General features: G+C 52.2%; 1 protein-coding gene across 2 annotated transcripts; it reads right to left on the reverse strand.

The window, feature by feature from the left end:
* Positions 1 to 1421: 1421 nt before the first annotated feature.
* Positions 1422 to 25390, reverse strand: Zswim4 (zinc finger SWIM-type containing 4). Of its 2 annotated transcripts, XM_036188300.1 has the most exons (15): positions 24532 to 25390; positions 22770 to 22971; positions 19996 to 20352; positions 18191 to 18339; positions 17950 to 18100; positions 16694 to 16861; positions 15597 to 15950; positions 13702 to 13839; positions 13191 to 13445; positions 12687 to 12822; positions 9780 to 9934; positions 7033 to 7196; positions 4435 to 4516; positions 2334 to 3203; positions 1422 to 1942 (listed from the first exon to the last, which is right to left on the reverse strand). In XM_036188300.1, exons 1-14 carry the CDS (start codon positions 24667 to 24669, stop codon positions 2344 to 2346), a joined length of 3309 nt encoding a protein of 1102 aa, XP_036044193.1. In that variant the 5' UTR covers positions 24670 to 25390; the 3' UTR covers positions 1422 to 1942; positions 2334 to 2343. The 2 variants fall into 2 exon arrangements, with proteins under 2 accessions (XP_036044193.1, XP_036044195.1); XM_036188302.1 differs by having other exon boundaries at positions 1422 to 3203; positions 18260 to 18339.
* Positions 25391 to 25745: the final 355 nt, after the last annotated feature.

Genomic DNA, 25745 nt, shown 5'->3' on the forward strand with positions numbered 1-25745 from the left:
CTGATGTTTCTTCATTCCTGCCTCCCACTGTGGACCGCTGGCTTTCTCGTCTCTTGAGGCGGCGTCTCTGTGTAGTCCAGGCTGACCTGTCAGTCCTCCCTCAGTGTCTGGAGTTTTGGAATACTAGGTGCCCCACACTGGCTCCTGACCTCACCTGTCCCCAACCCTGCCCCACCTGCATCCAGGAAGGTGTAAGTTTATTTCTGTGGTCAGAGGGGTCCTGATCAGAGAGTGCTGTGTCGAGATCCTGAGTGAGTGATATTTGGGGGCTGCTTGGACCAGAGGGATAACTCAGGCCTGGGGTGTATTAGAGAATGAATGTGGAAAGGAACTTTGGTTTGAGGTGTGATAGGAAGGAGTCACTAAGCCTAACGGGGCTACATTAGTGGCTGACAAACCCGTGCTGCACCCCAGGTCCAAGAGAGTGCTCTGCATATGCCAGGACGCACTGGCTGGCAAGGTGCCAGGGACTCAGGCTCCTGGAGTACTGAGGGGCCGCTCACACACCCCCGAGGGACCTGCTAGGCAGAGTCTCCTCCGACTGGCTCCCTTGAGCAAAGGAGCACCATGAGCCAAGTCATAGCCAGCTCCCTTAGTGCCAGAACTGGCGCACTGCCGCAACGCCCCATAGCGGCCATCACCCCCACTATCCTGGACCATGACCCGATCTGTCAGTGGCTAAAGGATACAAAGAACCCGAGAATGAGAAGAAACCCAAGGCAGTGTCCCCTGGATGAATCCATCTGAGAACTAGGAGGCTCATCCGTAGCCCAGATGTGCAATGGGTACGCCACCCCACCGTGGGCTCAGGAGTTCCTGTCGGCTCCAGGCGTTCCCCAGCTGCACTCCCGTACCTGGCGCGACCTCCCGAGCTCGTTGTCTGGAGCCAGGCGCCCTCTGGTGGCCATTTCTTGCGGTGTCCAGGCCGTGCAATTGGCGCACTTCGAACTAAAGGCATTACAAGCGCCTAATTTGCAGGGGGTTGTGACATGCAGATGGTAAAGCCGCAGAGCTGCCAGTGAGATTGCTCTTTTGTCACCACGATGCTACTGGAGGAAGCCAGCAGCCCCTCTTGTCCCACTCTTTTTTTTTTTTTTTCGAGACTGGGTTTCTCTGTGTAGCTTTGCACCTTTCCTGGAACTCGCTTTGTAGCTCAGGCTGGCCTCGAACTCACAGAGATCCGCCTGGCTCTGCCTCCCGAGTGCTGGGCTTACAGGCGTGCGCCACCACCACCTGGCTTTCCTGTCCCACTCTTGAAGCTGTGCCCAAAAACCAAAATTGAATTTTTTTGGTTAATGGAACAGGCGGGTAGCCCTGGCCCTGGGTACGTGTGTGGGGCAATGTAGCTCAATCCCAAAGTTAAAAAGAAGTGGTGTTCATTTTTTTTTTTTTTTTTTTTTAAAGGAAAGGAATACAGCATGGGATTCAATAAATAGGAAAAAAAAAGTTACAAAACGATGCCAACTTTTTCGTTAATATACAAGAGAAACAGGTTCATCTGCGATGGAGGCTGCCCTTCTCTTCCTCCGTAGTAGGCCAAGGCCTGGGATACAGGGAGCCTCCGTCAGCAGCTGGGACTTGAGAAAGATGCAGAAATGGCTAAACTAAGGAAGTGGGGTAGCAAGACAGCCGTAGGGCAAAGGAAGACAGGGTGGAGTCCCTGGCTGTCTGCCTGGGCCTCCACATCAGGTTGGAGGGCAGCCTGGTTCCTGAGTTGCGTATCCAGTTACTAGTGGTGGGGTCCGGGCAGCAGAGAGCTGTCCCCATCCTACCCTGTGACCTTGGTGCCCAAGACAAGACAGGTCCTGGCTGGACAGGGGGTTTGGGGGTGAGGTATGTGGCAGAGGCCCAAAGCCTCCTGATATCCTTCAGTGGGGGTGAGGCATTGATTTGTGCTGGCAGCGTGGGCTGGGAGCGCAGGGCAGTGGGACAGGACCCTGAGCTGTAGGAGAGAGAAGAAACACAAGGGGATTGAACTACCCTGATGAGAAGTCCCCAGGCACCTGGGTGGGCTCTGGAGGATCTGCTACACTGAGTTCAAGAACTGATTTCTGACTTCAGCCCTTCTCCTGGAAGCCTTAGCTAACCCTGCAAGTTTGGGAGAGCCAGAGCTTGCCTCTCGCTCGTGGGGTGCCCAGGCACACCCCCTGCAGGCCTCTAGTTAGCAGTATGGCTTCAGATCCTCAGAGCTCCCATTTTGTCTGCATACACCTAGGCACGCACTTGGAATGGTGTCACCCCTGCATCCCGCATTCCGGGACTTGACCCTTGAGTAGCCACGGGCCTCCTGCTTCAGGAAGGCAGGCCAGGGCATACCCATTGCTCCCAGTTACCTGCAGTCCCTCAGCCAAACCGCTCTCGGACCAATAGCATCAGCTTCTTCTTCCCCTTGTAGGTCTGTTTAAGGTTCTCTAAGAACTGTGCGAACTGGAGGTGCCCATCTGGTGCCAGAAGGAAGGTCTCTCGGGCTTTGCCCAGAAACTCAATGAAGTCACCGTAGTGACGTGGGCTGATGTGAGTGAGGCGTGAGTGGCTGGTGGTTATGTAGGCAGCTACCGCAGCATCCAGGAGCTGGCAAAGTGGTGCCCTGTCGGTCCCAAGTGGTTTGGTAGCCCTGCGGGCCCCCAGTGGGCCCAGACCAGGTGCTGAGAGCGTCCAGCGGCGTAGGATGTCGGAGAGCATGGGTGCACAATGGATGCTGCGGATGATGAGAGGGACAATGGCCGACAACTCGTGCCGCCCCAACGAGTGGCTGAGGGAGCAGGCCCACAGCACATCGTTGACCGCAGGGTGGCTGTCTTGGTTGAAGGCGATGCTGAGCTGTGCCAAGGCTAGCGTGGCCAGCTTGTAGGCCCGCAAAGGTAGGCCTCGGTGTTCCATGTATCGTGCCACGGTGAACAGATGGGCGTGGCCGAGGCCACCAGCTGCGGCATCCAGCACAATCTGGTAGGCAGCCTCAAAGGCTGCGTGATTCTTTTCACACAGGGTCAGGGCTGGCAAGGCGCAGTTCTGGGGGTCCTTCATGGCACACTGCAGTGCCAAGGTGCGGGCACAGGCCCAGAGCTCCTCTCGCCCCACAGCGTCTAGCTGCAGTCGCAGCAAAGTGGCGTGCGTGGTGCCCGTCACTGCCACGATAGTGACTGCCTCCACTGGGGTGAACAAGGAGTGCCAGTTCTTCATGATGCTCATCAGCGCTGGTGGGCCTGGGCATGGGGAGAGGGGATGGAGTGAGTGTGTGTGTGTGTGCATGCATGTGCGCATGCAGGACTCCCCATTTCCCTTCCCACTGCGACCACCATCTCTGCACCCTCCCAGCTTCACCATGCAGAACCACTTTAGGGGAGGATCTCACTATGCAGCCCTATTTGGCCTCAAACTCAGGGACCACCTACCAGTACCTCCTAAGAGCTGGGATGAAAGGTGTGGGCCATCATGCCTAACTGTTCTTCTCATGGGTCTGGAGACCTGCTCAGTGGCTAAGAGCACTGGTTGCCCTTCCGGAGGACCTGGGTTTGATTCCTAGCACCCACATGACTGCTCACAACCATCGCTGACTCCAAGGCATCCTCTGGCCTCCACAGATACCAGGTACACATGTGGCACACAGATACACATGCAGGCAAAGCACCCATACACACATAAAATTAGTTAATTAATTGAAAACAAAGAAGGTCTCATAGTCCAGGCTCACCTCAAACTTGCTATGTAGCTAAGGATCAACTTCTGGTCCTCCTGCCCCACCTCCCATGTGCTGGGATGAGACATGTGCCACCATGTCTAGAGAACACAGGGAGGGCCTAGTGCATGCTAGGCCTGCATTCTATCAAGTGAGCTACAAACCTTTTCTACTGGTGCTGGGGAGATGCAGTCAGGAATCTTGTCCCTGCCAAGTGATCACCCGATTGCTGAGCCACACTTCCTACCCATGGAGTCTTGAGATGGGTCTCGTTATGTGCCCAGGCTATCTACAATATGGCTCCTGACTTAACCTACTCAGTGTTCCAGGTGAACCACCATAACTAGATAGAAAAATTTCCCTTTTTTCAAAGGAGCAAGAGTGGCTGGACTGAGTAGAAACCTTGGCATGGTTAGCATCTGAAGCCTCCTCCCCACTCTTAACCACTTCAGCCTGGGCAGCCACTAGACTGTGGACCTCCATCTCTCCCACCTGATGCTCCCTCCCAGGCTAGCCTAGAGCTGCCATGGGGAAGAGCCTGCTTTTGTTTTGTTTTTATCTGTTTACTTTGAGGCAGACTTTTACTATGAAGCCTTAGCTGTCCTGGAACACCCTATGTAGCCCAGGCTAGCCTCAAATTCATAGATCTGCCTGCTCTACATCCGAGTGCTGGGGTTAAAGGGCTGCACAGCATGTCTGTCAGGGTCAGTTTTTCTGGAGCCTGTCTGGTTTCCTCAGTAGCCCCTCTAGGTACTCACCAATTTCTGTGGCACAGCTAACCAGCCAGCGAACCATCTCTCTGCGCCGCCAAGTCATTGTGTTCAGTGTCATCCGCATCACCTGCAGGGAAAGAGGAAGGTGGGTCCTCAGAGTCCTGCTGTGGCTGATGGCTTAGGCCCAAGGATGCTGTAGGCAGAGTTAGTGCAATGGACTGGGTAAGAGCCCTCATCTCTCTGGCCTCAGTTTCTGGCTCTATAAAATAGGGATATAGGGCTGGAGAGATGGCTCAGTGGTTAAGAGCACGGCCTGCTCTTCCAGAGGTCCTGAGTTCAATTCCTAGCACCCACATGGTGGCTCACAACTGTCTGTAACTGCAGTTCCAGGGGATCCGGCATCCTCACACAGATATACATGCAGGCAAAACACTAAAGCACATAAAATAAAAATAAATTTTTAAAAAGAGATAAAAATATAGACTAGGAGGGGCTGGGAGAGTTGCTCAGTGGTTAGGAGTACTTGGTGCTCTTGCAGAGGTGGGAATTTGGTTCCCAGCACCCATCACAGGTGGCTCACAACCACCTTTAACTCCAGCTCCAGGGAATCTGAAGCCTCTGAGGGCACCCATACACGTGAGCACACATCCATATGCAGCACAGTCCTTGTGCATATGTATGCACACATCCTCACACATAATTTTTTTTAAAGGTTTATGTATTTTTTTATGTATAGAGTTCTGCCTGCATGCATGCCTTCAGGCCAGAAGAGGGCACCAGATCTCATTACAGATGGTTGTGAGCCACCATGTGGTTGCTGGGAATTGAACTCAGGACCTCTGGAAGAGCAGGCCGTGCTCTTAACCACTAAGCCATCTCTCCAGCCCCCACTCACACATAATTAAAAATAAAATATTTTTTAAAAAATGGACTTGGTGCCGGGCGGTGGTGGCGCATGCCTTTAATCCCAGCACTCGGGAGGCAGAGCCAGGCAGATCTCTGTGAGTTCCAGGTCAGCCTGGTCTACAGAGCGAGATCCAGAACAGGCACAAAACTACACAGAGAAACTCTGTCTTGAAAAACCAAAAAAGGAAAAAAAAAAAAAAAAAAAAAAAAGAAAAAAGAAAAGGACTCGGAAGACGGCTCAGTTAGTACAGTACTTGCCATGCTAGCATGAGAACCTGCGTTTGATCCCCAGTATCCATGTAAGACAAAGATTGGGGCCAGAGAGATGGCTCAGTGGTTCAAATGCTTGCTGCTCTTCCAGAAGACTCAAGTTCAGATCCCAGCACCCATGTCCCAACTCCAGCTCCAAGGGATGCCCTCTCCTCTGGCCTTCATGGGCACCTGCATGTACATGTACAAACTAACACACAAGCACACATATGCATGTAAATAAAAACAAATCTTACAAAAAGAGAATCAAGAGGCTGGAGAGATGGCTCAGAGGTTAAGAACACCGACTGCTCTTTCAGAGGTTCTGAGTTCAATTCCCAGCATCCACATGGTGGCTCACAACCATCTGTAATGAGATCTGGCACCTTCTTCTATGTACATATTAATAAATAAATCTTTTAAATAAAAGCAACTCTACTGCATGGTGGTGCTGTGAAATTTAACCAAGATGGTATGGCTGAGGCTTTCTGCAGTAATACTCACTACCACTGCTATGATCTTAAGGCATCACTCAAAATCCTGCTTACAATAAGCCAACCAGCCCCTCTTTTTTTCGGAAAGTTGCATACCTCAAGTCGGAAGGTTTCCCCCTGCCCTCTGTTGATCCCAGCAGAAAGAAACCTTTTACATGTCTGCCTGCCCTGAGGCCTCAGCTCTGAACCCACCTCTGTGGGTCTTTATTTTATTTATTTATCAATTTAATGTGTATGGGTGTTTTGCCTCCATCTATGACTGTTCATCACATCTGTGTAGTGACAGTGGAGGCCAGAAAAGGGCACCAGATCCTACGGATCTGGAGTCACAGCCTGTTGTAAGCAGCCATGTGGGTACAGGGAATTGAACACCAGTCCTTTTTGGAAGAGGAATCAAGTTTAACTGTTGAGACACTAAAAGGTAACCTCAGGCTCTATTTCTGTCTTTTCCGATTAAAAAAATTTTATACTGGGGATGGAATACAGGACCTAGTATAACCTACTACCTCCCTGAGGAGTCACACCCCAGCACATGGTCTGTGTTGAGGTTTTTATTTTTTTTTTTATGGGTTTATCTATTTTTGAGACAAGGTCTCAAATAATATCTCCAGGCCTCCAACTCTATGCAGCCAAGGTTGACCCTGAACTTCCAATCCTGAATGCTAGAATTACAGGTGTGCACCAACACACCTAGTTTATGTGGTGCTGAGGCTGAAACCTAGGGCTATATGCATGTTAGGCAAGCATTCTACCAATAGTCTCTGCCCCTCTTGTGGCCCCTCCACTATCTTGCAGACCCTGCCCTGGATCCTCTCTATCTTTAATCACAGTCCTGGAACTAGGTTCCTATCATGAGTCTCAAACCTATAGTAATCTCCTATCAGCTCAATTTTGGTCTATAACTCCACCCTCAGAGGTGTGACTCCTAGGTCAGCCTTTGCCCCAGGGACAGGGTTCCCACTCATCCTCCTCCTGGTGATGTTAGCTAGAGTACCTGCAGGCCCAGCTCCAGTGCTATGCCCAGCAGCATGGTGTCTGGTGGTGCGCTGGCTGGTGTGGCTGTCTTGCAGGCATCTTGTGCCAACTTGAAGAGCAGGGCCGGGGAGTGGATGTTTTGCTGGACGGAACCCAGGACTGCATGCAGCCATTTGGTATCTCCTGGACAGAAGGAGTAATAGAGGCCATAGTTGGAACAGCAGCATAAGTGGAGCTGAATAACCTGTCACACCAATCCTCTACACAGGACCTCCTGTGTATGGCAGCGAACTTGGCAATGTTTCTGTGAAGAGGCTGCACGCATGTTAGTTATTTTATCTGTTTTGTAGGGCTAGATGATGGACCTTGTGTGTGTTAACCATGTGCTCTACAGGAGTTACATCCATAGCCCAACACTGCCTTTACCAACTGTTCTTGATTCCACACTCCATCACTGTTTTGGTCACATTAGTCTCTTTTCATTAGTGTAACTTTGCAGTGTTGAGGATGGAACCCAGGGCATCACACGCTAGGTTATCACCCTACCACTAAGTCCATTACTAGGCAGGGGTTCTACTACTGAGCTGCACCCCAGTCTCTTATTTTCTCTTGTTCCTCAGATACCACAGCTGTAAACCAGACTCAGAACTTCTGCACTAGCTATATCCCCCTGCCTTGAATGCTCTTGAAAGACAATGTGGATTAAACTGTGGCCCCATCTTCTTCCAAATTCCTGTGCTGGAAAGGCCTGATGGGAAGGGCAGCTAGGTGAGATGAGATCAGAAGGGTGGGGCCCTGTGAGGGGCAGAGTGCCCCTACCAGAGATAAGGAAGAACTTTCTGTGTCCTTCCCTCTCCCACCGCCTCCACTAAGGAAGGACAGTATCTGTAAACCAACAAGTGTGCCCTCACTGCCAAGTAACCCTGACACCTTAAGCGTGGACTCTGGCTTCCTCATCTATGAGAATTACACTTAAGCTATCCAGCTTATGCTATGGTGTTACTGCAGCCCAAGCACGACTCTGCTCTCATATGGGTCTGTGTTTAAGTGTCCAGCAGGTTAAGCTAGGAGTGTGGCTCAGTGGCAGAGTGCTGGGCTACCTTCCTTGTATAAGGTCTGGATCCTACCTCAAGCACCACAGAAAAAAGATAAGGCTGTCTGCTTTAGTGAACTAGGTGACACCAGCAGCTCTTTTGTGTATAGGGATCTCTGTTTATTGTCTGCCAGTTTTGTGCGTTTGAGTGTGGACACATGTGTACGCATACATGTAGAGGTCAGAGGTCAAGCCTGAGTGTCATTCCTCAGGCACTATCCACCATTTAAAACTATCTGCTATTATTATTATTACTTTATGTGTGTGGGTGTTTGTCTGGTGCCTGCAGAGGGCAGAAGAATGCATTGGGGTCCCCTGGAACTGGAGTCAATACATAGTTGGTGGGAACTGAACTCTGGTCCTCTGCAGGAGCACACAGTGATCTTAACCACTGAGATACCTCTCCAGCCTTCTTCCCCCAACATTTTTTTGAGGCAGGATTTCTCACTGGCATAGAGCTCACAATTAGGCCAAGGCTGGCCAGATGGCAGACCCTGAGGATCCCCTGTCTTTGCTTCCCCAGTGCTGGGTTGACAAGTATATGCCATCACACCTAGCCTTTTTTATTTTACTTTGGAGACCAGGTCTTAGTACATAGCTCTGGGCAGCCTGGAACTTACTGTGTAGAACAGGACAGCCTCGAACTCACTGAACTATGCTTGCCTCTGCATCTACCTCCCGAGTGCAGGAAATAAAGGCAGGTGTACCTATCCTTCCGTCCATCTTTATATGGATCTGGGGACTGAACTTGGGTGCCCTCATGCTTGTGTGGTGAGTGCTCTATCAAATGAACCATCACCTCCCAGCTCGTTTGTTTATTATCGTGGTGCTGGGGAAGCTCAGGGCTTCACACGTGCTAAGCAGGGTCTCTGCATCTGAGCTCCAGGGCCTGGCTAGTTGACTACACATCTTCACAGAGCACAGGACTTGGGATAGCTTTATCGCCTGCACCCCCCAGCACTGGGCAAAGATTCTGCTTGTTCCTTACAGAGGGTGTGAAGCAGTAGTAGGAAGAGTAGTTGATAAAGCAGCAGAGCAGAAATGGTAGAACATGAGGCTAAGGTGGAAGATCATCATTCAAGGTCACCATGAGCTACACAGCACATTCCAGGCCAGCTTGGGATTCATTCTGAGACCACATCTTAACACAAAAATGGGCTGGAGAGATGGCTCAGAGGTTAAGAGGGCTGGCTGCTCTTCCAGAGGACCAGAGTTTGATTCCTAGCCATGCCTAGTACCCACATGGCAGCTCACAATTGTCTGTAACTCTAGTTCCAAGAGATCTGATGCCCTCCATGGGCACAGCACACACATAGTACACAGACATACACTCAGGTAAACATTCATACACATAAAAAAATCAGTGAAATCTGCTGGGCGGTGGTGGTACACGCCTTTAATCTCAGCACTCAGGAGGTAGAGGCAGGTGGATCTCTGTGAGTTTGAGGCCAGCCTGGTCTACAGAGCGAGGTCCAGGACAGGCACCAAAACTACACAGAGAAATCCTGTCTCAACACCCCCTCAAAAAAAGTAAAATCTAAAAAGAAAGAAATAAAATTAAAAACAAAAAACAATAAATAAATAAGGGATAAGAGTGGGTAGAAAGTGGAAGAAGGATGAGAAGACATCAGGGGAACCCAGGACACCAGAAGGACGGCTGTCACTGCCCTCACCCTTGGCAGCGGTCAGCATGGTGGAGGCCAGTTCGCACTGGCGGGTCTCTAGGTGGCCGAGGATGAACCAACGGGGAAAGCGGTTGCTCATGATGGAGTCCAGCGGGTTAGGGTGAACTTCTCCAGCTGGGAATGTTGTCTCCAGCACAGGCAGCCTGGGACAGGGGAGAAGCAAGCACAGGGTGAGCTGGGGTTACCACCTCTACCTCTGTCCTGATGGAGAATCTCCCAGTGAGGTGCTGGGGGGTGCCAAGGTTCGGTTGGCAGAGTCTGCTAAAGGCCCTGGGTTCCATCCCAGCATGTAGCAAAAAATGCCTAAGATTTTAATGGCTCCTATCACAGAGAAGCTCTTCATGCTGGCAAGGATGGAGAGAAAGGGGAACTTGTTGAGGTGCTGGGGTCTGAGCTCAGTATAGAGTAATCACCTAGTAAGCACAAGGCCCTGCATTTGGTCCTTCACTCTAAAAACACACAGAAAACAGAAGCTTATCCACAGCTGCCATGTGAATTAGCACAACCATCACAGAAAGCAGAGTTCTTTGGGAAACTAAAAACAGGACTACCATATAATCCAGCAATCTCACTGCTGGGCACATGTCCACAGTAAACCAGTGTGTCAAAGAGACAGGGTGCTTGCTGTGTGCACCACAATTCGCAAGGCCACATTATGATAGTCAACACACGTGAACACGTTGAATGGCTACAGAAAATGCGATACCTGCACACAAAGGAATACTATTCAGCCATAAAGAAGACAGCACTGCCACTTGCAGCCACATGTTTGAACAGGACGGCGTTACATTCAGTGAGATAAGCCAGGCACGGGGAGAACCCGCACCTCTTCCATCATGAACAGGAGCTACGGGTGACAGGCCAGGTGTGGTGGCCCACACATGCCCTGGCAGCACTCCAGAGCTCAGGCAAGAAGGTTGAGAGTCTCAGGCCAGGGGCTGGAGAGACGGCTCAGCAGTTAAGAGCACTGAACATGGCAGCTCACCACTGTCTGTAACTCCAGCTTCTGGGGATCCAACACCCTCACACAGACATACATGCCGGCAAGACACCAATACACAAAATAAAAATAAATAAATTACTTAAAAAAATACTTTAAAAAAAAAAAAAAGTCTTTCTGGCGTGGTGGTGTATGCCTTTATCCCAGCACTTGAGGCAGAGACAGGCAGATCTCTGTGAGTTCCAGGCCAGCCTGGACTACAGAGTGAGTTCCAGGACAGGCTCCAAAGCTACACAGAGAAACCCTGTCTCAAAAAACCAAAAGAAAAAAAAAAGTCTTGGCAACAGAGAAAGACCCCACCCACAAAGAGAGAAAGAGAGAGAAAAGAAAAGCAAGCAAGCAAACAAACAACAGGTGATATTCTAGAAGGAATGGATATAATTCTACTGGAACATATGTTGGGGGGGTTGGGAAAAGATGGATCATAGGTGACAAAATACATACATGTCTTTATCATCATCTATCCAACTCTAATTACCCACACATCCCCCACTACCCCCCCCCTTCTCTTTCTCACCATGTATCAACTATCTAGGTTTTGAGTTCCAGTCTTGTTATGTAGTCCAACCTGGTTTAGAACTTGAGATTCCAACTCAGACTCAATGTGCTGGGATTACAGGCCTGTGTCATCACACCTGGCTATTAAGAAAATGCATTTAAGATGGGTGTGATGGTGCACACCTGTAGTTCCAGCACTTGGGAGACAGAGGCAGGTAGATCTCTGTGACTTTGAGGCCAGCCTGATCTACAAAATGAGTTCCAGGACAGTCAGGGGTACACAGAGAAACCTGTCTCAAAAAAAACAAAAACAAAATCAACCAAACAAAAGAATGCATTTAGCCAAGAGTGGTAGTGCATGTCTGTAATCCCAGGGGGAGGGAGAAGAACCAGGAGTTCAAGGTCAGCCTTGAGAGTTTGAGGCTAGCCTAGGCTTCATGACTGCTTCAAAACAAAAACAAACCTCACCAGAGGACCAGGCATTGTTTAGATGCCCTGGGAATCCATCAGTTGGTGACAGGGAGGAGCTATGTGTATGCAGATATCCCCCTGCATCATCCCTCACCATTCCCTCCTCTCGCTGGCTCCAACCGCTCCACTGGGAGCTCAGAAGGTGCGTTTCCTTTGTATGAGCTATCACAGAGGGAAAGTGAAGACATCACTGCTGCAGATGGGCCGGGAGTGGGTGTGCCCACAGGGAGCCAAGAGAGGTTCTGCTGGGCAGCCCAGGCCTCTGCCTGGCACACCCTCCCACTCAGCCCTTCTGCTCCCCTGCACTGCCTTAAGCATTTTTCTGCCAGTTCCCTTGAAACCCCACATGTGAAGCTGCAGCTCTCTGTCCAAGCCTCCCTCCTGCTCTTCTCCATCTTCTGCAGTACCATCTGCACAAGGCAGGGTGCACTGAGCTTTGCCGGCACCTCAGACCCACCTGCTTTGCTTGTGCTGCATTACAATCACTATTTGGTCCACAGTTAGGGCACAGGCATTAGTTAAATGGCTTAATGTTGCCACTAGCCTATACATATTTTAAACATGATAGGAATATTAACTGCAGAAAAAACATACATGTCATATGTGCAATGCTGGGCACCAACCTCAACCTTAGAACACCCAGGCCAGCAGGGTACTGCTGAGTCATGCCCCCAGAGCAGGGAACCAGCTACCCAAGTCTCCTTGAGCCTCAGGTAGGCTGAGACAAATCTTCCTAGAAAAAGCCGACACTTCGAGCACGCTTGCGGTCTGTAGCTGTGAGTCATTCTCAATTTCACCGTATTATACATTTCCATTTAACAGAGAAACACACTCTGTTGCATGGGCCGTGGGCCTCATTAACCAGACTATGAGACCCAGCTTGGAGATGGGGCTCCTAGCTCCTCACTCCCTTCTCCTGCCCTTACCTCATGGCTCGGAGCGCCAGGCGAAAGGCCAGATCTGGGTCGTGGGGCAGCAGCGCAGCGAACAAGTATCGGGCACAGGTGTGCATGGGTACGCTCTCCCGGAAAATCACTTCTCCGAAGCCACTGAAAGGGCCTCCTACAGGGACAGGGTGACCTCAGTCTCCACTATCCCTGCGCTCCAGATACATATGGAGGAGCAGAAGAAAAGAGGGGTCCCTAGGCAATATAGTGCATGGTGAAGGAGAATGAGGCTACAGGATGAAGAACGCCAGCCACAGCCGCAGCAATAAGGGGGAGACTTAGCAAGGAGCCAATAGGGTCAGACCATGGGCGGGGCTAGAATACAGGGCGGGGCTTACAATGTGGTGGGTTGACAGGTCACAGCATCAAAGATGAGGCTTATTCTTGAGATCATGTAGGGCCATGGAGGAGTAGACCGAGGCCAGGCGGCAGTCCCTCACCTGATTCTATAGGACTATGATGGCTGACCGAGAGCGGACTCACCTTCCAACAGCAGCGCAGCCTGCGTGCGCAGCACTTGGACCAGCCGTGCGTCCAGCTCCACCTCCTCCAGCAGGGCCAGCAGCTGCTCTTCATTGCGGACCACTTTGTCCTGGGCATACAGCCCCTCCGGCAGGGCCCGCTGCTGCCCTAGCCCCAGCAGGGCGACTTCCAGAGCCAGTGCCAGGTAGGACTCTCCAGGGCTCCCTGGCACTGGCACGTGCTGGTAGGCCAGCTTCCGCTTCTCTGTGGCCAAGTCTGGGAGAGACACACCCAAGGCCGCTGAGGTCTAGATACGCCCCCACCCCTCGGCCCCAAACTTGGTAACAGAAGTGGAGAGGTTTAGGGACAGTCCAACTCGCTTAGCCCTGGCCAATGGCCCCCTCATTTTGAAAAGGCCAAGCCCACTGGCTCCTGGCCCTGGCAGGGTGCACACTCAAAGCTTGCCATGTGACAATATCTGGCCAAACAGCGTGGGTGCTGGTCCTCCTGCAGGGGTCCTCAGGGTGGGTACCTGGGTAAAGAGAGGGAGGCTCCTCCTCCAGTCGACAGGCCTCCAGCAGTGCCCTGCAGAGGCAGCCGATGGGATCCAGGGGATGGCCCACCCAGCCTTCAGTGCTCGTGAGGCAGGTAGTACCTTTCTGGAGCAGTTCTGTAGATGGGAAGAGGTGGGCTCTATGCAGCCACCCACTCAAGCTCTGGAGGCTTTCTCTCCCACTCCACACCAGTCTCCCAGTGCCATCTGCCAGCCTGTGCGCCTCCCCATCTTCCTGAAATATGCAAAGCAGTGCTCTTCTCCTAGTGCTAACCCTTTCCCCATCTCTGCAGCCAAGCTCAAACTGCTCTGAGGCCCCTCAAGGGGCAATACGAAAGTTCTCCTATGATAGACTCCTGAATGCCCTGGGAGGCCGCTCATCCGCTGACCTCCCCTGATCTCAGAACAATGAACCCTGGCCTCTGAGCTCTGCCTGTGCTGTTCCCAAGTCAGCTGGAGATAGCTGACTCCTCCATTCCAGAGCCCAGTCCTCCCTTACACTCTGACTTCATCAGCTTCACGCCAAGAACTCGGCCAGTGGCTTCCTTCTGCCCCCAGATTTAGTCACAGCACCTTCCCTTTTGTTCAGTGTGCTTGTGTGTTTGTGGTGTGTGCATGTGCACCTGTGTGTGCATGCCCCATGCAGACACTGAGGATAAAGTTCTTCTTCCAGCTACCTCTACCTTATACAACAGGAGCTCTGTGGTAAACCTTCAGTCCTGGGGCCCGCCTTCTCAGCTAGAATGGCTGCCAGCAAGACCCTACCATCTGCCTGTCTTCAACTCCCAGCCCTGGGGGACAGCGACATGCCCAGCTTTTACGTGGGCAGCAGGGTATACAGACTCAGACCCTCGGATGCTCACAGCCAGCACTTTACCTACTGAGCCATTTCCTGGTTCTGCCTTTTTATTTACTACTATTATTATTATTATCATTACTTGTTTGTTTTGTTTTTCAAGACAGGGTTTCTCTGTGTAGCTTTGGAGCCTGTCCTGGAACTCACTCGGTAGACCAGGCTGGCCTCAAACTCACAGAGATCCGCCTGGCTCTGCCTCCTGAGTGCTGGGATTAAATGCGTGCACCACCACCACTGCCCGGCATATTATCATATTATTATTATTATTAATTTTTTTGAGACAGGTTCTCACATGGTCTAGGTTGGCCTTGACCTCTGACCTTCAAGTTCTGACTCCCTTGTTGCCACTTCCTAAGTGCTAGGGTTAGAGGCACGGGCCCCCAGACCTGACTTATAAAACAAAATCTGGTGTCATACCCACAAGCCCTTCTGTTGTGTTTCAAATGTTTGTTATATTTGAAACACAACTCAATTTGTTGCCCATGTTTAAAAGTGAGCAAATTGTACATCAAATAGTTCAATCTTCTGCTTCCCACCATACAAGCACATCCTTGAGGGTTATGTAGTGGGACCCTGCCTATGATCTGGAAGCTTCTACATTTCCCAGCCTCCCTTGCATGAAAAGCGGATGAACAATAGGAATGCTGTCATTATTCTGTGGCAGCTGCCCTGTGAAGAGGGGTGGCCAAGGCAAGGTACAAGAGGAGGTGCTGGTGGCAAGCTGTAGTGTCTTCTTGGGAACTGGCCCAAGAGCTGTGCATATCTAACAACAGTCTGACCCAGTTCTTACTCTTTTCTGTTCTTTTTCTTCTGTTGCTAGGACTGAGACCCAAGGCCTCAGGCATTAAGAGGCTTTTACCACGTAACTGCACCAGACTCCTTGAATTCTCCAACCACACAGTGCTTCAGTTTCAACAGATAGTGTTTCTCGTGTGTGACACTGAGTGGGAGCTGGGTGGTGCCAGGCCCTCTGCTATCTCCTGGGGCACTGGGCCCTGGAGCCCGCGGCCTCACTCACCTTTCTTCTGCTGCCTGTAGTCCTCAAGCTGGTGTCGCCGCTGCAGCCGCAGAGTGTTGATTATGGCACATGCTAGCCGCAGAGCCTTGTGGGGATAACCATGGGCACGCAAAGTATCCACCCGTGCACAGGCAGTAGGCAAAGGCTCACCCAGCCAGATGGGGTGGCCCTGAGGGTCAAAGGTTGGCTTGTCACCTCCCATATTGCCAGTGAGACTCGGGCCACAGGAATCACTGGCCAGGATCCTCTGCAGGTGGCTGTCATTCCAGTGCAACTCCCCAGCCTGCAGCGCTCTGCTGAACACTGTACGTCGGAGACTGGCTGCCGTCACCTCCTCTTCTTCGTCCTCCGAGCCTGCAGGAGGGTGCCCAATGTAGTAATGGTGGCACTGGCGGACAAACTGTAGCCAGCTTCTCCCACCAGGTACCAACTCAGGGTTCTACCCTAGGCATGTGATGGATGTGAATTCTTGAAGCAAATCTTCAAAGGGAAAGTGGGGGCTGGCATCTGTCACAGCACTGGCACACAGGTGAGGGACATCTCCTTCCTCCCTGCCAGCCAGCCATTCTTGTTCCTTCTCTCCTCGGTCTTGCTGCCTTTTTTTTTTTTTTTTTTTTTTGGTGTTTTGCTGCATGTATGTAGACTGTGTGAGGGTATCAGATCTTGGAGTTACAGACAGCTGTGAGCTGCCGTGTGGGTGCTGAGACTTGAACCCAGGTCCTCTGGAAGAGCAGTTAGTGCTCTTAACTATTGAGCCATCTCTCCAGCCCCTCTCTGCCTCTTTCTAATCTCTTGCTTTTCTTTCCTCTCCTTCATTTGTCTTGCCCACGCCCACATCACTGTGTCCTGCCCTGCCACCCCATGTTGGCCCTTGTCCTTTCCTTACCCACTGCCTCCCTTTGCTACCTGGAGACCCAGCACAAGCACCATGTCTCACTATCCCTCGGCACTTGCTCTCTTTGGCTAGAAGGACACCCAATGGGGTCCCCCTTCATCTCTCCTATCCTCTCTCTCCTGGGACACAGCACTGTGACAGAAGGTTGAGCTGTAGTGAGTGGTGATGGTTCTGTTGGAAATAGGTGGTGGCCCTCTCCTACCTGTCCTGGAGGCCACAGTAGGTTGTAGAGCAGGGATGCCGAAGGAGTAGTTGCCCTCTTCTAGTGGGCACACATCTAGCTTGTCCCATGTGCCAAGCAGCTGCAGCCAGCCTGCGCGCTCGTCTGGTTTGCAGTGGGGACTCAGAATGACACAGACCCACAAAGCCCCTGAAATGCAGAGAAGGGGAGGGGCTCAGTATCCAGGTCAGCATCATTAACGTAACACAGGCCAACAAGCAACTGCTGCAGCCAAGGCACGTGTTCTACCCTGAACATGGGCTGCAGTTCAGTGTCGCCTCACATATGTAAGGAAATAAAATAGGGACAGTGAGAGGCTCCAGTGGGGGAAGTGCTTGTCACCAAGACTAATGATCTGAGTTCGGTCCCTTGGACCCACATATGGAAGGAGAAAACTAACCCAACAGACTTGCCCCTTGACCTCCACATGTGCACTATAGTATGCCCACACATGCAGACACAGGATAAATAAATGTGACTTTAAGAAGAGAGAGAGAAACTGAAATGTGGCAAAGAAGCTCCACTCGTCCCGGTCACAATGCTCAACCCTGGGTGTGGTGCCTTGTGCGTCTCAATGTTGTTTCTTCCCCACTTCCTTTGGTCACCTGACACGGGTACAGCTGTAGTGACCAACGAGCCCCCGAGCACCTGGGAAGTGGAGGAGGAAAGACCAGGAACTCAGGGTCACGCCGGGCAACACTGTGAGCTTGGGGTCAGCCTGGGTTACACTCAGACCCTTTATCAAAACCAAAATAGAAGTGTATAGAAAGGATATGCATAGATTCCTTATAGACACTGTATGGTTTTATAAGGGTCTTGAGCATCCCAGATGTCTGTGTCTTTAAGGATTTGGAGCCAATCTTTCCAAGGATATCAAGGGACAAAATTGTATAGCACTTACACGTCCATGCATGCACATCCTCCCATCTAGACACCCATCCATGTACGTATCTATCCACACTTGCTGAAGATGGAACTCAAGGTCTCATGCATGCTAGACAAGCCTGCTACCACTGGGTTATATCCCCAGCTCTAACCGTCACGGGTCTTCCCCACTGAGTAGTAGTCCCGGAAGAGCCAGATTTTGTGTCTTGTTCTCTCTGGGAGTTCCAGCACCCAGCAGGGCAGTCAGCATGTTGGAGATGCTTAGTAGTGTTAAGTGGAGGGAAGATTTGGGCACAAATGCTGATATGAGTGGGAGCCAGGGTGTGGTCTCCACCCCAGGACCTAGGCCTTACCCAGCTCATCCCACAGCTGCCGGCACTTGTCTGTCATGCCAGCACCCTGTTGCCGCCACAGGGCCAGGCGAGGGTCCTGCAGGAACTGCTCAGTCATAAGGATTAGCATGCGTGCCCCATTAGAGTCTCGTGCCCGCAGCATCTCCCGCACCTGTGTGGAGAAGCAGGTAGTAAGAAAGGGATGGCACGGGAGGACCCCTGCCCTGCCCACCCCCAGCTCTGCCCACCCCCAGCCCTGCACCTTGCTGAACATGGAGCGCAGCTGCTGGCTGGCCCCATAGTGGCCACCATTGGACAGCAGTTGCTTCACCTGCTCCTGGATCTGCTCCTCATCCAGATGCCAGCAGTTGGCATCTTCTGTACCTGCGCCTGCCGTGGGATCCGGAGCACCTGGGGTGAACAGACAAGTGTGGAATGGAAGAGAGGGTGTCAGTCCTCCCTCTGTCCACCAGAAGCAACACCCTACCAGTGCATCTGCCCAGTCACACGACAATCCACCTGCTAACTCATCACCAGTCTAGCTCCACTCACTCACTTCATTCACTCATCCGTCCATCCCTCCCATCCATCCATACAACTGTCCATGAACACATCTTAGCCTTCAGTCCTGGCACTCGGGAGGAAGACGCAGGTGGATCTCTGTTCAAGACCAGCCTGGTCTACAGAGCGAGTTCCATGACAGCCAGGGCTGTAACGCAGTCAAACTTTGTTTCGAAAAACCAAAAATAAATCTGTCCATCGGTTCATCCATCTGTCTATCCACCCATTTGTCCCAAACACTACAAGCCCCTTTATTTACTCAGTCAAGTACTCAGTCTATGGAACACTGTATGTATCCATTCATTTACTCATCTTCACAAAACACCAGCCACTTATCCATTTCCTCATCCATTATCCATCACCTCACCTGGAACACTGCCCATCCACACCAAGCCAGTTTCTATCTCTCTCTTCCCCTCCACCCCAGTTCCTCCATACCCACATCCTCGTTCACTAGTCCTGTCTCCAAACCACCTACAGTGTGTGTACTAATACTATGACCCCACCTGCCTACCCTCCTACTTGTCTGACGGCTCAAAATATCCATCAATCAGCCATGCTGTCTAACCACTGAACTACTCCAGTTCACAAATACGCTTCACTCAAACCCCCAAACACCTACCCATCAGCCCCCGTGTTTGCACCTACTAGCCTGTCTTTCTTCCTTCCTCCCCCGCTTTTATTTTTTCAAGACAGGGTTTCTCTGTGTAGCCCTGGCTGTCCTAGAACTCACGTTGTAGCCCAGGCTGGCCTTGAGCTCACAGAGATCCACCTGCCTCTGCCTCTTGTGTGCTGGAATTAAAGGCGTGCGCCACCACTACCTGGCTTCTTTTCATTTTTTCAAGACAGGGTCCCACTCTGTAGCTCTGGCTACCCACTGGTCTTTCAAAGGGTCCCATCAAACCCCTCTCTATCCAGTCGCTCATCTTCCCTTCTAGTGATCAGCACCACTCACCAGCCACTGTACTCAGCTCTCTGCTCATCCCCTATATTCTTCCATGGCATCAGTTCCCCCTGGTGATGAGTCATAATCTCCTGGAACCCACTCAGCACCCCACGACCCACTGTCGCTCCCATCCACTACTCATCTACCTGCTATCTTCCTACCACTACAGTCAAGCAAACCAGCAGCAGACCCTCCCCACAACACCTCCTGGGTACATCCATACTTCACCATGACACCCACCTTTCAGTCTTTACCCTGGAATTCTGAAACACCCCACCCTGTGGGACAATTCACACGAAGACTGAATCCTCCTACTCTTGCCCACTGCCTGATTTCTCTCTCTCCCTCAATAGACCTACATAGAGACAGGGTGTCACTATGTTTCAATCCACCTCAGCCTCCCCAGTCCTGTGCCACCACACCTGCCCTATTTCTAACTGTTCAGGGTCAGACACCTAAGGATGTGCCTCTCTCTGAGTGTGAGACATCCCCCAAAGCAGGGCATGATGGTGCCCACTCTGCAGGCCTCTGCATCATGGCCCCTCTTTCCCTCCACTCACCATGAACCAGGTTGATCTCAGAGCCCAGCAGGAGGATCTCATCAGCAAGGCGCTGGGCAGTGGGTAGCACCTCAGTGTGGTGTGCACTGATGAGATACTGTACAAACTTCTGAAGCTGGTCACGGTTCATTTGTGACAGAGTCTCAGAGATGGGTAGTCGCAGCTCCACCTGGTGTGCATGACGGATGCGGTATAGTGACAGGGCCACCACATGGGCGCAGTAGAAGAGGTCTCTGTTGTCGCAGCCACAGCTCACAGATGTGATCTTGCAGCGGTCAAAGCTGATGGAGACGTGGTAAAGGTGCTCTGGCTCTCCTGGGGCCCCCAATTCTCGGATGTTCCCACTAAGGTGGAACCCTAAGACAAAACCACACACTGTGGAGACTGGATCACCCCAAGACCTGGATGCACAGCCCCACTGAGAAAACCCATCCATGCCTCAGTTTCACCATCTGCCCATATGCTGCAACAACGATCTCTGTATGCAGTTTTAATAAATGAATGAGTTACCCATGATAAGCATTTAGAATGGCTTGACATAAAGTTAAGTCTCAAGCAAACCCTTATTTTTTTGAGGGGGGTGCCTCAATTGTTCTTGGCCTTGTTTATTTATCTTTGGCTTTTTGAGACAAAGTTTGTCTATATAGCTCTGTTTGTTCTGGAACTCGTTCTGTAGACCAGGCTGGCCTCAAACTCACAGAGATGTGCCAGCCTCTGCCTCCTGAGTGCTGGGATTAAAGGCACGCACAACTATGCTGGCTTTCCACCTTATTTTTGAGACAGGTTCTTTTCTTGAACATGAAGCTAGCCTCTTTGTGTCTCTGTCTTCCTAGTGTTGGGGTTACAGCATGCAATACCATGCGTGGCTTTTACGCAGACACTGAACACCTGAATGCTTGAATAGCAAGTATTTGACCAAATGAGCCCTCTGCTCTGCTCCTCTGTCCTTATTCTAATGATCACTAAATAATATTATCAGTGTAGACACAATGCCTGAAATGCTTTGGGTTGAAAAACCCTTGGGTTGCTATGGTTACAACTGAGCTTTAGAAGCTCTGAACTTCCTGAGAAGATGCCAAAGGCCTGTGGCACTTGAGGGTAATGGGATGATGGAGCAAGTCCTGGGCAGTCCTGAGTGTCTATCAGGCTCATCCGACTGGTTGGACAGCCTGATGCAACCTGCGTCATGCAAGGCATGGCTTCCTCATACCAGGGGTAGCCATGGGGCCTGTGGCTAGGTTATGCCCAGGCAAAGGGGGTACCAAGGCTGTAAGGCAGAGTTACCATGGCTTAGCCATGATCAGCTATCATGGAAAGCCAAGAGTAAAGTCTTACTCATTTTTCAGCTTAATCACTACTGGCCCCCTTCTCAGCTTCTAAGGTCTAAGGCCTTTTTTCCCTCATCTTCCTCCCTGTTTCCTCAAACTTTGCCTTCTTGGCTCCTTTTCTTTCCTGTGTTTCCACTGTCTGAAGTCTGAGCTCACCCCTCATGGCCTTAGCTTTGGTTATTTTGTTGATCAGTTAGTGTTTTGTTTTTTTTTTTAAACTTGTCATTTGCTCCATCAGCACATAATAGTTGTACACATTTGTGGTATATGATGTGGTAACTCAATAGGGTATACAATGCACGGTGATCAGATCAGGGTAACTGGCTTTTCCTGCTCCTTGAACAGTGATTATTTCTCTGTGTTTGGAAGCTTCCAACTTCTTCCTTTTAATTCTTTATAAAATACACAATAAATTTTTGTCAACTATAATCACTCTACTGTTCTACACATGGCTGCAAATCTTTAATCACAAATTCTCCCAGGACACGGCTGCCTAAGCCTCAAAGTCTCTGTCCCCAAATTTGTATGACTGGCTTCTACCTGGGTCCAGTGCTGAGGCCTATGATCTTTCTGTTTAGTACTGAGACAGGGTCTCACTATGAAGCTGGTTGGAAACCATAGAGATCTATCTATTTCTGTCTTAGGCATGTCCCACCACACTGGAACTGTTTTGGTTATTTATTTATTTATTTATTTATTTATTTATTTGTTTGTTTGTTTGTTTTGAGCTGAGGATCGAACCCAGGGCCTTGCGCTTGCTAGGCAAGCGCTCTACCACTGAGCTAAATCCCCAACCCATTTTGGTTTTTGAAGCAGAGTTTTACTGTTTCATCCAGTGAAACCTTAAGTCCTTCTGGCCCCAGCCTCCTGAGCACGGGGTACAAGTGTGTGCCACCATATCCTGTCTTAGCATCATCTGTTCTTGGCCTCTTACCTAGGCATCATAGACGCCCTCTGTCTGAGGTCGGGAACCGGCTCTTCCTTGTGGCTGGCCCTCTGGTCCTCCCTGGGACCCCGCTTCCTCCTTGTTTTCCCAACTCTTGTATTCCTCAGCTCGGCTGTCTGAGGTCTCCCTTCAGCTTGTAGTCCTGTCTTCAAGCCCAACGTGAAGCCCACACCCTAGATTCGTCACTATGTCTCAGCCCCTCTAGCAGGCCCCACTCCAAGATCTGAGACCAATTCCACTGTCTCTTCCTCACCTGGGTCCTCCTGCCAATGCCTCTCCCTGCGTGCTGGTCAACGACAGCAACTATATACTTAGCTTAGTACATGCCCCCCCACTTAAACAGGCTCTTACTGTGTAGCTTAGGTTGACCTCTCCATCACCTGCCTCTGTCTCCCAAGTGCTGTGCCTGGAGAATGCCACATCTGGGCCTCCAAGCAGGGGGCTTGGGAGCTCCCCAGCCCCTGGCCCACCCTCCCTCCCCCCAGGACCTCCTCACTCACCCACTTGCAGCACTCGATCCACAGCCCCATTCTGCAGCAGGTGCAGCCCACGGGTGAATGGCACCCGGGTGTCCTGCTCGCCTTCTGGGGGCTGGTAGCCTAGTGATGAGTACATACAGATCTCTCGCTCACTTCGTGGAAAAGACCAGAACACGATGCGCTTCTGAACTGGCTCTGGCACCCGGGAGAACCGCTCCTCCACCTGTGGGAAGAGCTGGTGGGTTAGGAACCTGCGATAGAATCTTGGCTGTGTGTTTACAAGCTGCCTGACCTCTCTGAATCTGAGATTTCCAAAATTTAAAATAGGAATGCGAGAACCAACCACCCTATGCATATTGGGGAGATAAAATGCACACCAGTGAGCCCAGAATGGTGGTGCACCTTGAAATCCCAACTACTTGGGAGGTTGCACTTGAGCCAAGTAGTTCAAGGCCAGCTTGGGTGACACAGTAAAATTGCCAGCAACAAAACCGCTTTCAGTACACTAGCATTTACTTACAACAGTGCCTGGCTCACACTTGGCACTCTATAGAGTTTTTACAGCCAGTTTCCCAGGGGTCTGAGGTAAAACCCTTCGACAGCTTGGGCACTGTGAGCATTGTGGGACGAGAAGTGAGCTACAAGTGTAAGAGCAATCAAGGCCTGAGGTCCTAGCTTTCCTGTTTAGCTCCTCACAGGGTCACAGGATGCTGAAACCACAGCACTCACGGAGTCGGTGCCATTGCCTCAGAACCCGAGGCTCAGATGGGACAAACTCAGCTCTTCAGGATCTCTAAGCCAAGGAGCTCCAACTCCCAAGACCAGCTCCACCCTGGGCTTTCTTTCCCTGCCCCTTCCCTGGTCTGCGGTCCCCTGTGGGTTCCAAGGAACAGAACCAGCTGTTTGAGGCTGTGTTCCAATCTGAGCTGGCTAGTCACTGGCTGGGTGACCTTGGACAAGTTTCTCAACCTCTCTGTGCCCCAGTTTCCTCAAAGTGAGAGCAACTCCCAAAGGGTTCCAGAAGCTTCCCCAAGTTCTCTCAGCACCCGGCTGAGCCAAGGCAGAGCTGTGGGAGCCCTGAAGATGGTTTTAAGGTTATTCTGGGCATGTCACACAGGGTGACCAGCACAGAAGCCCTACCCAGGTTTCTAGAAGGGGGAGTCAGTGCCTCGGCTCCTGACAGTCTGCAGATGACTAAGGAGGATTTCCCGGTCATGAATCAGCCTGTTCAAGCCACAGGCAGCCGAAACCCACCCACCCTAACTCAGGAAGAGGTTCCGAGCACAGAACACCCTCAAAGTCGGACTAGAAGACGCCTGTTTGGGACTGAGGAGCCCTGCACCTTCCCATCTCCCTGGGGGACACTAAGACAGGGAGAGGGGATTGTCGGGGTTCCACCCACAAGCCACAGAGTAGGGGTTCCAGGTGCCCTGCCCAGGTACCCCAGCCTTGGCCCCGGGATGGCTGGAGAGAGGGAGGGAGGAGGAGGAGGAGGGACCCCGCCTCTGGCCACAGTCGGGGCATCTGGAGAGGAGCACGGGCACAGGGGCGTCTCGCGTGGGCCCCGCAGGCTGGGGTCTGCCCCCAGGGGCGGAACAGGGAACGGAAGGCAGCAATGGAGCGGTGTGGGTCTCGGGGCAGGTGTCGCTCTTGCGGAGAGAAGCGGCCCGAACGCGGACCCGGCGGGTCGCGGGCGGAGAGGCGCGGGGCGCGGGGCCCGGGGGTGGGGCTGGCCGCTGGGGAGGGGGCGAGGTGTGCGGCCTGGGGCAGGCCGGGGCCTCACCTGCTCGAAGGCCCAACTCTCGGCCACCCGCTTGGCGCTGAGGTCCAGCAGCGGCTCCGGGCGGCCTCGACGGGCCCCGGTCCCGGGCTCGTCCCCCGCGGGACAGCCCCGGCTGCGCTTGGCCGCCGGGGGCTCCATCCGGCCGGGCCGGCCGGGCGACGCGGCCCCTTTAAGACTCTTCACAACAATGAAGCAGTCTCCGCGGCCGCTGCCTCCTCAGCCGAAGCCCCGCCCCCGCCGCCCTACCTCTCCCTCACCATTGGCTGTCTTTGCAGACCCGCCTCCCAGAAGCCACCGTTCATTCGGTATTCGTCGCGTCAGTCTTTTCGATGCCATCCAATAAAAGGTCGCAGGGAGAGGCGCTGTCCATCACGCAGCGGTATGAGCCAATCAAAGCGAGGGGACCCCACGGCTCGGCCTTGCGAGGAGTTTCGGGGCGGCCTCACGTTCATTCACAACATTCCTCCCCCGCCCCCATGCGCCGGCCTAGGAACCCGGAGGCTGGGGCTGCGCCTCCGCACGGCTTTGTTTACGGAGGGTCGCTTCCGGGCGCCTCGGGGCCCGGGCTGGCCCTCGCTGGGCCGTGTGACCCCAGAAACTCACGCAGCCTCTCTGGACGACCGCTGCGGTGTGCGTGCTTCAGGAGCCCACTGCGGCGGCTCAGCCTTCCCAGCAGCGCTGTGGGCTCTTCACTTAAAGGTCCCTCTCGAGCCGGGAACTAGGACACACTTCCCACACTGTGAACTGAAATTTCCCATTGCGACCACGAGAATGGCAGTTGTGTCAAGTTCGAAGCAATGTATGTCAAAACCGCACCTCGATCGTTTGTTGGCTTGATTCCTGACTCACCTTCTCCGTAGCCGGGAAGTCAGCCACGTCTTTTCACCTTCGTGCCCAGCCCCTGACGTAAGAGATCCTGCGCTTTCCTACCCGCTTTCCTACCCGCTTTCCTCCCCTCGTGGCCGCTGCAACGTCGTTTATTCAGTCTCTCGGCAAGGTCCCTTTACGTGTGACTGGAGATCCTCCTGCCTCATCCTCAGAACGCTGCCGTGCCAGGTTTGTGCCAGGGTGAGGAGGTTGTTAAATGTCTGAGCTCCACGGAGCAGCAAGCCCTGCAGAGACCGGTCAGCACATGGAACAGCGCCCCGCATACCTACAGTAGACCCCCATCTAGGACCTGCTGACCCTGCCAACTTAGGCTGGGATTCCATTTA

The sequence above is a fragment of the Onychomys torridus genome, chromosome 5, assembly GCF_903995425.1.
Source record: "Onychomys torridus chromosome 5, mOncTor1.1, whole genome shotgun sequence".
Lineage (NCBI taxonomy): Eukaryota > Metazoa > Chordata > Mammalia > Rodentia > Cricetidae > Onychomys > Onychomys torridus.